Source organism: Notamacropus eugenii, chromosome 1, assembly GCF_028372415.1.
Source record: "Notamacropus eugenii isolate mMacEug1 chromosome 1, mMacEug1.pri_v2, whole genome shotgun sequence".
In the NCBI taxonomy this organism is placed as follows: Eukaryota; Metazoa; Chordata; class Mammalia; order Diprotodontia; family Macropodidae; genus Notamacropus; species Notamacropus eugenii.
Genome location: NC_092872.1, coordinates 617,615,507 through 617,631,264, shown reverse-complemented (window position 1 = coordinate 617,631,264; position 15,758 = coordinate 617,615,507). Strand labels below are relative to the sequence as shown.

The 15,758-nt window shown below is 36.8% G+C and overlaps 1 protein-coding gene across 6 annotated transcripts in view; it reads left to right on the top strand.

The window, feature by feature from the left end:
• Nucleotides 1–15,758, top strand: part of HOOK3 (hook microtubule tethering protein 3) — a 112,268-nt gene that overhangs the window by 15,525 nt on the left and 80,985 nt on the right. For all 6 annotated transcript variants that reach the window (XM_072635034.1, XM_072635035.1, XM_072635039.1 and 3 more), the window contains exon 2: nt 1,391–1,476. In XM_072635034.1, coding sequence (XP_072491135.1) covers nt 1,391–1,476 — 86 coding nt within the window. The remainder of the gene's footprint in view (nt 1–1,390; nt 1,477–15,758) is intronic.

Below are 15,758 nucleotides of genomic sequence, written 5' to 3'. Positions count from 1 at the left end.
TTAAGGCATTCTTCTCCTCATTGGCTTTTTGTGGGTTTCTTTTGCCATTTGAGTTAGTTTATTTATTAAGGTGTTATTTTCTTCAGTATTTTTGAGGTCCCCTTTAGCAAGCAGTTGACTCATCTTTCATGATTTTCTTGCATCACTTTCATTTCTCTTCCCAATTTTTCCTGTACTTCTCTTAATTTTCAAAATCCTTTTTGAGTTCTTCTGTGGCCTGAGACCAATTCATATTTTTCTTGGAGGCTTTGGATGTAGGAACTTTACCTTTGTTGCCTTCTGTGTGTATATTTTGGTCTTTCTTGTCACCAAAGTAAGACTCTATAGTCTGATTCTTTTTCCAGTTTTTGCTCCTTTTCCCAGCCACTTACTTGACTTTTGAGCTCTTTGTCAAGAAAGAGCTTTGCTTCCAGTGGGGGTGGGGGGGTGTACTGTCAGCCACTCAATCTCCCCCATAATCCTTGGGCCTAGAGCTCCAGAAATGGCAGCTGCCACTGCTCCTGCTGCTGTTGTGACTACCTCAGTCTGAACCCCCCCGCCTCCCCCCCCTCATTCTTGGGCTGGCGTAGGACCACTCTACTGTCTCACACAGGTCTGACAGGTTTTTTTCCACTGATCTTCCAATTTGTCCTTGATGTTGTGTGGGGTCGTGAAGTCTGGAAACTGCCACAGATGCCAGTGATTCAGTTCCCCCTAAGCCTGCTCAGGTCCCATCTGTGCTGGATTGTGCTTTGCTCCCAGCATGGTGCAATAGACACTTCCAGGCTGTCTTGGGCTGGAGATTTGCTTTACTTCATCATTCTCTGGGTTCTGCAGCTCCAGAATTTGTTTAGAGTCATTTTTTACAGGTATTTGGCTGGGTTTGAGGGGAGATCTGTAGCAAGTCCCTGCTTTTACTCTGCTACCTTGGCTCTGCCCCTAAAGAATTACTTCTTTTTTAAAACAATTATGTTGAATATAATTACAAAAATATTTAAGAATAAGTTCATGATGACAGTTTAAAAAAAGTGTTCTAGAATAACTGAGAATTATCCAGACTCTGTATTTAAATATATATTTAAGACATTTGAAAGGTTTCCCTCTTATGTTTTTTTCTTAATTTATTTGTTTTCAGTTTTCAACAATCACTTCCATAAGTTTTTAATTTTTCTTCCCCTCTCTCTCTCCCCTCCTTCACACAGCAGCATGCAATCTTATATGGGTTCTACACATACAGTCTTACTAAACACATTTTCACATTAGTCATGTTACATAGAAGAATTAAAATGAATGGGAGAAACCATAAGAAAAACCAAACCAAAACATAACAAAATAGAACCAAAGAGTTACTTTTAAGCAGTATTATTGTTTGATTGGTAAACAGTAAAATTATTTCTTTTCTTATTTGCAGATCCAGACATTTAATGTGGAGGCACCATGCCAGACTGTGGAAGATTTAACGAATGGGGTTGTGATGGCCCAGGTGCTTCAAAAGATGTAAGACCAAATTGTTTTTATGCATGTATAATAGAAGCTATTAAATATACATAATTATTCTAATAGTGAGCTTCTTAAAGATTCAAAAGGACTGACCTGATAATTTGCCTTGAATGTAGAATTAAACTGTAAGTAGCTATGGAGAAATTTGGTTTTACCTATGCTTACCAGATGGATAGAGTGGATAACTCCAAATTGCATTTCAGAAAGGCATGATTAAATTAATTTAGCTTCATTGCAGCTAAATTGTAGCATATTGTAGAGAAACAAAGCTATCTCTTGGTGTCTAGTAAACTGGACAGATTAACTTCATTGTTTTGAATAAGTGAATGACTAAATTTTAACTTGGTAATGATGAAAAATGCTTATACAAGAAATACTAAATATGTATCAACAAATGCATCTAACAATAAAGACTGTGATCTGTGCCTATCTTTTTTAAACTTTTAACCTAGTAATGTTTTTGTGTTTTGTTTTCTGATTTTTGATTTTTTTGGTTTTTTAATAAGAGAATTATGAAAACTTAGGTAATAAGTCTATGATATATTTTTAGTTTGATGATGTGTGTATGTTGGTGTTGTATTAAATTCTAAGGTCTTTTCCTTAAATTCATGAATAGTTTTGATTTATAAGCCCTTATACATAATTGGCACATCAGAGAGAAGTTTCTGCGTGTGTTAAATTCTGTTGTAAAATAAGGTTCTATGTTGAGTATTTAATAACCTTGGCTATAATTGATGGGATTGTTTGGATTTTATTTCCCTTTTAAAGCTTCAAAGTATAGCACCTTCACTCCTCCCAGGAAGCCATTCATGTGTTTTCTATCTCCTCAGCATTTCCCATGCACTTCTTCTTTGCGCTTACATTACCTCTAGTCACCTCTTACCTGCACAATTGTACTAGTCTCTTAAACAGTCTCTGTGCCTCAAGTTTCTGTCCTTTCCAAGTTATTCTCTACATAGCCCAACAGTGATTTTTCCAAAATACGGTTCTGACTTTGTCACCCCCTACTTAGTAAACTCCAGAAGGCTCCCTATTACTTCTAGGATCAAAACATTTCCCAGTGTAGTCTCTTCCTAAATGTTACTCCCCTCCATAAATGCTACATTTGAGCCATACTAGCCTGCCTGCTGTTCTTCACAGTCAACACTTTGTCTCTCATTATTGTGCCTTTGTATTGGCTATCTCCCATAAGTAGAATGCTGTTCTCACTTTTGTCTTTTAGAATTCTTGGTTTTCTTATAATTCAAGTACTACCTTACATGTGAAGCCTTTCTTGTTCTCTCCTGTCTTATAGCTTCTAGTATTCTCTGTCGCCCAAAACTGTCTTGTATTCATTTTACACAGAAGGGATTATTTGTATGGCACCTACTATGTGCCAGATACAGTGATAATTGCTGTTTACAAATATTTAATCTATACAAAAACTCTGTGAGACAGGTGCTTTTATTAATCCCATTTTACTGTTGAGGAAACAGTCAGTGTAGGTTATGTGTTTTACCCACGTTCATACAGCTAGTAGTCCCAGGTCAGATTTGAATTCAGGATTTCCTAATTCAAGACCCAATGGTCTATCTACTACACTACAGGTTTGTATGAGAGGGTGGGTCTGAATGTACTTATACATCTATGTATACATATAAACAAATTATAAGCACTTCATAAAGTGCTTGTTGACTAATTGAAACACTTGAAACTTTTGATGATTTTATTACTCAGGGTTAAACTTATTTAAAATTTTTTAATTATATATTTTTTATGAACAAAATTCTATTTTATCCTCTTTCTCCTTTCCCACTTCCAGCCCTGTAGGAGAATAAAAGAAAAACAAAATCCTTGTAGCAGATAAACATAATCAAATAGCAAATTCTCAAATTGACCACATCCAAAATATGTCTCATTCTTCACTGTGTCCATTATTTCCTGTCAGGAGGTAGATGAGATGTTTCCTTAGAGAACTTGTGAAATTTTGGTTGGGCATTTAAGCCTTTTAAAATTGTTTATCTTTATAATGTTGTCATTGAATACATTGTTCTTCAAGTTCTGCTCACTTCCCTCTGAATCAGTTCGTGTGTGTGTGTGTGTTACATATTATATAAGCTGTTTCAAGCTTCTTTGAAATTGTTTTTCTTGTCATTTCTTACAGTGGAATGATAATTCCATTACATTCATATACCATAGTTTATTCAGCCATTTCCCAGTTGATTAAAAAAAACCCTTCACTTTCTAGTTTTTTGCTATAATAACAAAGGGGACTGCTTTAAACAAAGTTTTATGCATAGTGATGCTTTTCCTCTTTGATTTCTTTGAGGTATAGGAATGGTATCACTGAGTCATAGGCTACGTATAATTTGGTAACTTTTGAAGTATAATTCCAAATTGCTTTCTAGAATCCTGATAAATCCTCAACTCCCTTGGTAATTCATTAATGTGCTTGTTTTTTCCCATCCCCAGAAACAATTGTTTTCCCTTTTTGTCATCTTTGCCAGACTGATGATTATGAGGTAGAACCTGAGATGAATGAAAAGCCTGAGAGACAGACTTTGTGGGTAATTTGTAATCAATTTATCAATTAGGCTAGCTAATAATAAACTAATAGCAATTTGTCTCAGTAATCAAAGATATGAAGAGACTGGAAGCCTTAATGTACTTCTAGAAAAGGGGGTGCCCTGGCAGATGAAAATCAACCCTGATTGGTGAACAGCTAATGAGGGGATGGTCTAAAAGTTTTCTGCTCTTTCTGCTGAGAATGTGTGATAAAACTCAGACCTCTCCAGCAATCTGAACAAAGGAATCCACTCTGCCCAGACGCTCTCTCGCTGGTTTTCTCCTTCGTGAGTTGCATCACCTTATACTCCGGTAGTTGAGTACAAGGGCATGAATTCATTACTTAGGGCAGAAATTCACATATATTAGATTCTGTTTACACTCCTAGTTGTGTGGGATTCTGCTCTAGATCTGAGTAGCATGTACCACTAGGATTAGAGCAGTCTCGTCTATCAGTAATGCCCTTCGGAGACTGTCTATAGGGGATGAGGAAATAAAAAGCCTGTATCTTAATAAATAATGGGTTATTAATATAAGAGAAAATAAACATTTCTCTCAAAACTCAGTTTTAATTTGTGTTTCTCTATTAACAATTTGGTGCATTTTTATTTGAATCTATTTCAATTTGATTTTTTAATTCAACAAGCACTTATTTAGTCCTTACCCTGAAATACACACTAAACTATAAAATTAGGGATATAGGGGTAAAACAAAAATTAATCTGTTCTCTCAAAGACTTTATTAGGGGGCAGTGGCTAGGTAAATGACATTTACAAAAACACAAAAATTTATAGAGGGAGAAAGTGCCTTTGTGGAGAGTGGGGAGTGATGGTCAAGAAAGGCCTCCTGGTGGAGATTAAGAGAAGGCAATGGCAGAAGTGAAGTGGGAGTGCTTTCTAGGTAGGTGGACAGCCTCTCCAAAGCTGCTATGGGTAAGAGAGAAAATGCTCCTTTGGGGTTTAGCAAATCAGCTAGTTTGAATAGAATGTAGAGTATAGGAAGAAGAACAAGCATGAAGTATGGAGAGGAAGGTTGAAATCAAACTGAACAATTTTAAATGCTAAACTGAGGAATAAACAGTAAAGAGGAATCCTTAAATTTCTTCACTTCACTGGTGATATGACCAAACCTGTGCTTCAGGAAAATTATTTTGACATGTTTAGAGGACAAATTGGAGAGAGAAGACATTGGAAGCAGGGAGAACAGTTGAAGGGCTTTCATAATAATCCAAGCAGGAAGTGACAGTGGCTTATATAAGAGTGTTGATAGTGTAAGTAGAGAGAAGGGAACAGATACAAAAAACAACATGGAGATAGAGTGGATGAGGTTGGGAAAACTGGTTATGGGGGCAATGAGGAAAAGTAAAGAATCAAAGATATTCAGGATTAAGAATGCAAGGGACTGGAAATACAGGGAGCGAGGTGGTTCACTGGATAAGCGCACTGGGCCATAAGTCAGGAAGACTAGAGTTCAAATGTGACCACAGACACTTAATGGTGGGTGAACCTTTGCAGGTTGGGGTAATAATAGCACCTACCTCTTGGGGTTGTTGTGAGGATCAGATAAGATTATTGTAAAGTGTTTACAGTGTCTGGTACGCTTAGTAAGCACTACATAAATGTTGGCTATTATTATTAACAGAAAAAAGACAAGTTTGAAATGAAGGACAAGTTTTGTGGGGAAGAAAAGAATTCTGTTTTTGGACACAAGTTTGAGGTGCTTATGGGCAATTCAGATAAAGATTCCCAGGGCATAGCTGGTGATTTGGTACTTGAGTTCCAGAAAGAGATTAGGATCCTAAATCTGGAACTGGAAGTGATCTTATAGGGTCATTTTGTTTAACTCCCTTATTTTACTGATGAGGGCATTGAAGCCCAGAGAGGTCAAGTGACTTTCTCAGTAAGGCAGTAAGTGGCGGGACCAGGGTTCAAACCCAGGCTGCACAGAGATAATGGAAAACAGTAGAAACTAAGGAGATCCCCAAGAGTGTAGATATAGAAAAGAACCCAGGATACAGTTTTGGTGGATACACAAGGCTAGGGATAGATAGGCATGAGTGGTGATGGTAGGTCAGGTGGTCTGTATTGAATAGGGCTTTTGTTAGCAGTCAGATTTGAGTGTGACATTTTAAAATATGAAGTTGAAAACGAAAACAGCAAAATAATAAGAATTATCCCACCTGTCTGACTCAATTTGTGTTTTGTCTGAGTTGTAAGTTTTAGTGGTTACTACTGGCTGATTGATGCATTTCCTGTAGTAAATATCTGACCTTGTTCTCCAACTCCATCAACTTTACAGGCTTCCTATTGCTTCTAGGGTCAGTTGTTGTTAACTCCTCTCTTTGTCTTTTCACACTCTATTCCCACCTTGACTTTCCAGCCTTCTTATATGTGACTCCCATCCCCACATTGTACATTATGACCAAATTGACTTTCTGCTCTTCAGACGTAACACCCCATTTTCAAGCCTTTGCTCCGACTTTTCCTCTTGTTTCGTGTACTGCAATCCTCACCTCTACCTTTTAGTATCCCGCATTCCTTTGAGATACACCTCAAACATTACCCTTTTACATGAAGCCTTTGCTAATTCCTTTCTTTTTCTTCCCAGCTCCTCCTTCTTCTCCCTTTCAAAATTACCCTGTGTTTATTTTGTGTATCTCCTGGATATATATATGTATATGTGTGTGTGTATACACACACACATGCACATAGACTTGTGAGTGTATTTTTTAAAATTCTGAATTTATATATACATATTTTGTGTGTATTGGTATGTATATGTATATACTTAGGACTCAAAATTCACCCTATGTCATTGAATGTGTCACTGAACTTATTTTGGAGGTGATTTTTATTCTAAGACTTATTCACAAATTATCTTTGAAATGTACTGCAGTATTTTGAGAGAAGAAACACGATTTTATAGACCATGTGATGGGTATACTTCTTTCTGAGACACCGCTTAACTTTTTTATGTCTGTAACTTCAAAAGAAGTAGTGGTGTACCCGGATTTTCCTGTGATTTAGTTGCTATGAGTTTAATGACTACTCAGCTTGCTTCACTTATATTGACTTAGTGCTTTTTAGATCCTGTGAGTTCCCTCTCACTGGAACTGCTCAAGACTAAGCCCCACAAATTCAGAAATTTGGGGGACAAGTTTTAAGGTCCTTCTAGAATTAGGCTTCCCTCCATTCTTTTCTCCCTTCTTTCCTCCCTCCTCTCCCTCACTTTTTCTCTCCCTCCTTCCCTCCCTTTCTTTCTTTGTCCCTTCCTCTCTCCTTTCCTCCCTCCTTTGGTTCCTCTTTCCCTCCGTTTTCTCTATCTTTTTCCCCCACTTCCTCTTTTTCTTTCCCAAAAACATTGCTGTAGTAATATTGAGTGTTTAGAAGCTTGAAATAAAAATAGAGGCACCAAACTGGTTATAAATTGAGTTTCCTTGAAGTATGGCCAGTTAGTTTAATCTGCTTGTCTTATTGTAAGTATAGGGCATGGAGTAATAATTATATATCATATAAAGATCTATGCATATGTTTAGACGTTTTTTAAAGGTTGTACTTCTCCAGTTAATGACAGACTCTAATGTGATCTCCCTCTCTAGCTGAATTGTGACTTTTCTACTTATATTTGAACCTCAACTGTAGATGAGTCTAATTCATTATTACCCAGAATATTCTAGCAGGTACACATGGTGTAGGGTTCTCTCTTTCCGATTCCTTCTCCCTTTCCCACACCCCCAACCAGTCTTGTAGCCCAGAAAGAGGAGGCACTACAAGAAACCTTTCTTCCCCCAGCCTTCTCTTGCTGTTTTGGCTAAATGTTACTATCTTTCTCACCCATATAGAAGGGAATCCAAAGTGCCTACTCAAATTTCAAAACTCATACCTACTTATCTTCTTCCTCCTTCTAAGTGGTGGTGGGGTAGGTTCCTTTATAGAATGGCATACCACTCAAACCATTTGTTTGAGTAGTCATCAGCTAGGATGCCACTATGCCCTTAGAGCTCTCAGACATTGCCATTTCACCTGCCAATATACCCTAAGGACCTCTTGAGCTTTGCTAATGACATTGATTTGCCCCTTAGAACTACCAGATCTTCCAGCTCTCCTGCAGCAAAATCATCCCATATGTGTTGCCTCCCTGAATTAGAATTCTGTTGAGCTTGTTATGGAACATTGGCTGGTGTTGCAGAAAGGTTGTTTCATTTGATCGTATGTAAATTTGCCAGCTTGAGCAGAAGTTAGAATGGTTTATGTTTAATCATGCTAAGGTCTCCACATGCTTGAATAAAGAATAAAACATCTGATTTGCCTTTATAACTAAAATGAGTTGACTATTCATAAAGCAGTGAAGAATAATTGTATTACTCTTAGGGTAAAGAATACTGGCCAAGTTTGGCATTATACTGGGGAAAAACAGAATTTCATACTTTGAAAAAAAATTCATCCTTTAATATTTTAAATACCAGAGTTGGACTAAGCTGTGTGAGCAGTTTCTGTTTAGAGCATTTTACCTATGAATAGGGGTATTTTTCTTTTCTCATTTATTTAGTGCTTCCTTTTTTCTGCCTTTAAAGCTTCTGGATACTATTTATTAGTTGACATTCTCCAGGCAAGTGTGTCTCTGTTTTAAAGAATAAATAGCATTATTTTTGACCAAACACCTTTCACTTTATATATTTCACACAAATTTCTGTTTAACAGGATAAAGTATTCAGGTACAGAACTGAATGAAAAGTTGATGAGTTGTATGGAGTAGTCATATGTAATATTCCATCTGTAATCTGTAATTCCATCTAACATAACTATTTAAGGTATGGGAAAAATGGCAAAGCTGTGTGGTCTTAGACCCAGGTCTGCACTCATGGGTCACAAATTAGCCTTAAATATGAACCCTCTCTCTCTTTTTTCATGGACATTGCCATGTGGCTTTGGTTGCATTAATCTGATTATTATAGCAGTCACAAGTTTATTTAAGTAATTTGAATTAAATGGTTGCTGCCTAATTGTTTAGACATCTGTTGTGTGCGTGTTAGAAATAGGAAAGATCACTTAGAAACCTCCTGTAACTCTAAAGCCAAAACCACGCTGTTTCTTGTTTGGTCCAAGTTTGTGACTTAAACAGAAATTAGATAATTTTAGTATTAATGTGGTTTAAACTTTACAAGAGTACTTAAGATTTGGTTTTTTTACATCTTTGCAAGATCATTTGTAAGCTTTGAATAATCCTAAACTTTTTATAAACATTAAAGTTCTAGTCAAACTTCCAAGGGAAAGATAAAACCTATACCCGTTGTTGGTCTAATTAAAAAAAGAGAGAATATGAGCTCTTTAAAAGAACAAGGACTACCTTTTCTATCTATATCTCCATTATTTTACATAGTATATGGCATATAGTAAATGCTTAATAAAATCCTTTCCTTAAAACTGCATTCATTTATGTACAGCTTACATGATATTTAGCCATGATAATGTTGACTAAATAGTCATTAGCCAAGGATACTCAGTTGGATTTTTGTTCTTCTTTACTTGAAATGTTTTCCATTAACTCATTTGCCAGAGCTGTCTCATCTTGCTTGCATGCCTTGAACTATAGCCATTGGCTCAAGGCCTTTTGAGCTAGTTTCATAGTTTATGAATATCTGTTAAATAGCCTTTTTTATGCAAAGGGCAATAGTTTGCCCTAGTGTTGCTCCTTTTGCTCTTGATAATGTGAAATTCAGAAAGATGGACTAGAAAAGGTCAGGTACAGATACTTTAAATAATGTATTCATGGCAGATATTGTCTTTGGTTTTGACTGAGTTTTGTTGTAGGTGCTTTATCTTCTACCCACAAAAAAAGTTGACTGTTTCCTTCTTTTTAATCAATGTTAGATTAGAGGTTAATGTCCTTTCCAGCCTTTAATGTAAGAAATTTCATTGGCCAAAAGGTTTCTCAGGAACAATATATATAGATAGAAGATGAAGAAATAGAGCAGGAAGACCACCAGAATTAAAAAAAAAGGAGACAAGAGGAAGAAAAGGGCAGGGAATAGGAAAGGCTGCTGCTACCAGCATTTTCCTCTTGATTATATTATCTCTTTCAGTTTTGTTCTTTTTCCACCTTATGTATCTATGCCGGTGGTTTTAATTATTGTTCACCTTTTTGTGAGGTAACTGAGTTAGTAAAGCACTTAGGGCACAAAGAAAGGCAAAATAAGGATCATTCACAGGCTAACAAGGGAGCATTGTGCAAAGAAGGTCCATGCATATACCAGATAAATTGGAAATAATCAGTAGAGTGAAAACATTAGAATTAAGAGTGATTAGCTAAGGCGTCCTGTAGAAGGTGGGATTTTAGCTGGAACTTGAAGGAAGCTAGGAGGCAGAGATGAAGAAGGGAACATTCTGTTAGTGAGTAACAGCCCAAGGAAATGGAGATGCAATGTCTTACTGAGAAACAGTAAGATCAGTGTGACTGGGTCAAAAAGTGTAAGAAAACTGGAAAAGTAGAAAGAGACCAGTCTATGAAGGATTTTAAAAGCCAAACATGGGATTTTATATTTGATCTTGGAGGTAATAGGGACCCACTGCAGTTTGCTGGGTGAGGGGTGGGGTGACGTGGTGAGACCTGTGCTTTAGATATAATCACTTTGACAGCTGAGTAAGGTGATGGACATGACTGGGGAGAGACTTGTGACAGGAAGACCAACCAGGAGGGGTATTGCAGTAGTCCAGGCTCAAGGTAATGAGAGCACTAAGATGCTATCAGTGTAAGAAGAGAATGGGATTGTTTTGAAATCTGTTGTGAAGGTAAAATTGCTAAGCCTTGGGAACAGATTGAATATGGAAATTGAGAGAGTCAGATGGTGTTGCTCTGGGCAGTACAGTGGAAAGAACGCTTATAGAATCAGAATATCAATCTCAGTTCAAATCTGAGCTCTAACACTTAAAGTGTGATTTTGGACAAATTACTTAATTTTTCTGAGATTTTGTTTCTGTAAAATGGGAGAAAATACTTGAAGCAAGTTGGCATAGTGAATAAAGAGCAGGTCTCTTAGCCAAAAAGACTTGGGTTTAAGCCCCTCCTCAGATATCATCCCCCACTGTCTTCTCTTTCATGCTGGCCTTGAATTGACCAACATGCTTCAAAGGCCAACACTTCTACATACTCCCTTGATCCCATTTATAGATGCTTATTTCCTTCCCCCTCTCCGTCTCCATTCTCTCCCATCTTCTCCAGCAAATTGCCTCTGGTATCCATACCACTGTCTCTCTTATCTTCCATTTCTCCGTCTTCTTCTTCCCAGCAATCTACAAACATGTTCATATCTCCTTCATCCTCTTAAAAAAACACCAAAACCCTCATTACCTCCTACCTTGCCTGCGAGCTATCATTTTCTGTTCCTCCTTTCCTTTGTGACTAATCTCCTTAAGAACATTATTCTACACTCATCATGTCTTCTTCCTCTCCTCTTACTGTCTTCTAAATTCTTTGGCATCTGTCTTCTGACCTCCTCATTTAACTGAAATTGCCCTATCCAAAGTTACCAGTGATCTCTTAATTGCCTCTTCTCAATCCCCAACCTTCTCAACCTCTCTTCAGATATTTGACACAGCTGATCACCTTCCCTGGGCTACTCTCTCTTGTCTATGGTTTCGTGAGTACTCACTCTGAGTTCTCCTATATGTTCCAGAACTCCTCCTCCTCTCCTTTGCTGATTTTTTCATCCGTATCACAGCCATTAACCATGGGCATTCATTCCATGCTGTGTCCTGGAGCCTCTTCTCTTTTTTTTCTGTATTGTCTCACTTGGTGAATTTGTTAGCTCCCACGGGTTCAATTATCTCTGCAGATGATTGCCATATCTACAAATCTTAGACCTAGCCTCTGCTGAGCTACAGTCATGTGTCTCCAGATGTCTACTGGACATCTCATCTGTTCGATGTTGAGTAGGCTTGTTGAGTCATTGCAGTCATTTTTGACTCTCTGTGACCCCATTTGGTGTTTTCCTGGCAGAAATACTGGAGTGGTTTGCTATTTCCTTCTCCAGCTGATTTTAAGATGAGAAACTGAGGCAAACAGGGTTAAATGACTTTCCCAGGGTCATACAGCTAGTAAGTGTCTGAGGTAAAATTTGAACTCAGGTCTTCTTCACTCCAGGCCCAGCACTCTATGCACTGTGCCACCAACTGCCCCTTGAGTAGGTGTAGGCATCTCAAATTCAGTGTGTCCAAAGTAGAACTCATTATCTTCTCCAAAGCCCTCTCCACTTCTGAATTCCCCTCTTACCCTGGAGGCCTCAACCATTCTCCCAGTCACCCAGGCTCTCAACCTTATCCTGCACTCCTCACTCATATTCAGTGCTTAGTATAATGCCTGGCACACAGTAGGTATTTAATACATGCTTTGACCAACCAACTTTTACTTAATTGTACTCAGTGTTGCCACTGAAATAGAAATTTTATCTCTACCTTCACACCATCTTTTATATATATCCCCTTCTTTCCATTCACACAGCTGCCACACTGGTATAGGCTGCCATCACTTAACACCTGAACTATTGACATAATCTCCTGGTTGGTCTTCCTGTCTCAAGTCCCTTCTCACACAGGTCTATCCCCTACTCAGTTACCCATGTTTTTCCTAAATCATAGGTTTAAAGCACTGTAGTAAATAAAGACTGGTTTTTAATTAAGTTTTAAGGTCACAAAGTTCTTTACATGAGAGTTCTCATTTTAATAGTAATAGCTAGTATTTATGTAGCTCTTTAAAGGTTTACCAAGAGCCTTACAAATATCTACTTTTGTCCTTACAACAACCCTGGGAGGTAGATGCTATTATTATTCCCATTTGCAGTTGAAGATACTGCAACCAACCGAGGTGAAGAGCTCACAGCTAGTATCTGAGGTCCAGAATGAACTCAGGGCTTCCTGACTCCACATCCTGGGCTCCATTCGTTGTACTACCTAACTGCTTATTTTAGTCTTATGACAACCCAGAGAAGTAGGCAAGATAGATATTATCCTCTTTTACAGCTGAGTAATTTGAGGCTTACATTGGAGAGGTGTAAGTGATCTCCCTAAGGACACACAGCTGGCAAGCAGGCAGAGTCTAACCTTGAACCTAAGTTTTTTCCAAATCCAGTTGTCCCTCCATTGTACCTACCACAGTTGTCACTATACTCAAAAGAATTATCATCTTGAGCTCTAGCTTCTTGGCATCTTAATGTGGTATAATTAAGGGTATATGTGACTTCCTGAAAATCATGAGTGTCATTTTAAAAAAAATAATAAAATTTTGGTTGAATGAATACTTCCATGTCCAGAATATAGAAATTGCACCTAACTTTCTGTTCTGTTTGTGGTCCCCTTAAATAAGTTAGGAATTAACTGCAAGGTGATCCAAAGTAGCCATCAGAAATTCACATGGTATATGTAAAATGCTTTGCAAATATTAATGCACTATATCAGTGCTAGGGATTTTTTTGTTGTTGGTTTTTATTCTGCACAAATTATATAGGTTTTTTTTTTCAGAACATAGGGAAATGTATGCTCAGCTATGTTTTTAAATAAAGTGTTAAAATTTCTCTATCTTGAATTTATAATTACATTGCTTTCTTAATTAAACAGGAGGAGAGACCATAGCTTTAAAAGTACTTCTGAATAAGTATGGTTAACAGTTCCTGGTAGGCAGGAAGCCATTTTAGTTAAGTATCAGCAGATGTGTCTTGGCCAGAGTCACAAAACTAGTTGATGTCTAAGGCTCCTCCTTGCTCCTTCAGCAGACATGTCCTAATTCTGTCCTCTATCCTGATGGACGTTATTTCTTCTGAGAGAAGCATGGTACAGTGGAGGGAGTGCTGAATTTGGAGGAAGTAGACATGGTCTCAAATCTAAACTCTTCATGACTTTGGGAAAATCACTTATCATCTCTGGACCCCATCCCCTCTTTTCTAAAATGAGGGGATTGATCCAGAATTGAATCTCTTAACAGCTCTAAATCTATAATCCTATGATAAATGAAAAATCTAGTCATGAGGATATTGTGGTTAGATAACTTGAAACAGATTTTACAAAAACAACTGATTTTTATGGAGCATATCAACTGGAAATCTTGTCAACTGGGAGTTCTGTGTCATACATTGGCAACCCAAGTGTTATCATCACATTTCCAAAATGGTTCATTCTTAAAAGGAAGATTAAAGTTATATTTAACACCTGATTTGTTTAGGATTTTTCAAATTACTCTCATACATAGGTTTTTTATTCATCTTTACAAAATCTTTTATCATAGGCAAACCATACATTATTGTGCTCATTTTATTCATGAAGCAGTTGATGTAAAGAGAATGGATAATTTGTCAAAAGCTGCTTAGCTGGATTTAAGGATTCTCTTGATTTCCAGTTATTTCCATTACTTTATTTTGTCTAACTACATGATATTTTATATCACTTTCTTTGAAAAGAAATAGTAATCTGAAAGTTAAATCATACATGTGTTTTGGCCAGAATATTTAAGTCAGAATAGATTTTTCTTTTTCTTTTTTTGAATTTAAAAACCATTTTATTCAGAATCCTTCTACCTGGAAAAGCACTATATAGAACATAGAATCTGCATATGCTCTAATAAACTTATCACTGTACATTATGTATCCTATACATACAATACAGCATTTCAACAATCCAGCTTAAATTAAGAATCAAGGCTTTGAGTGAGCTATGGGATACTGTAGTTAGTAGTGTCTGTTAATTATTCAGAACTCTGAGCATAGTGCATTATGCATTTAAATCAGCGTTCTGCTTAAAAATTAAAATTTTGATAGCAGTTATTTGTGTTGAGAAAAAGCTGCTAAATTTTAAATGTATCTTTGTGGGTAACATTTTCTTGGAAAGGAAAGTCTACACAAACATTCTTCTGTTTCTCTTCTAAATATTAATTTTGCTATTTCTAGTACAATTTAAAATGAAAATGTTTTTTGGGCACTAGTACAGTGTTCACACCAAGAATATTCTCAACATCGAAATGTTAATCAGTTATTTGTGCAGCTAACAATAGGGTCCAAAATATGAAGGAAATCAAACAATATCCAAGTTCTGTCAAAGTATTACCTATTTTTCGGGATGAAGATGTTCTGAACATGTAGAATGTGGAGAGCATTTTCCGTTAGGTATGATGACCTTCTCTGTGGGATATGCCATTGCTTAATAGCAGTCAGAGGAGTTTCTGGATCTGCTTTGTGTAGTATAAGGGAGAGATAAAATGAGCTAGTCAAGGTAGGCTAATTAGTTGGAGGGGTTTTTTGTACTTAGAGAAAAAAACAATGTTAAATTCTTCTCAAATATTTTATTATTGTCACACAGGCATTTTACTCCTGAAAATACCAATAATTGAAGCTTAAAGGGGAGAGGAAAAGTTTAAAGTAAACCAGTAATTTACCTAGTACTATGCTTTTTGCTAGGTGAGCTCTGGCTACGAATAGCACTTTGGAGTCACAGTTTAGGTGTCTGTTGCAGATAGATTTAAAAGAATCCATGTTTATCTATTTAGCTTCCATTTTAAAAAGATAGGTTTTATAGAAAAAAATTTGTCCCCCAGATCTAATACTCAGTATAAACACATCAAAGGGAAATCTCATGTATAATAATTTTGGATATTTTAATAATGATACTGTTACTGAAAATAAATTACCAAAAAATAAAAGTGGACATTTTTATTTGAGTATTAGAGATTCTGAAGTACTATTTGCTAGTTCTCTT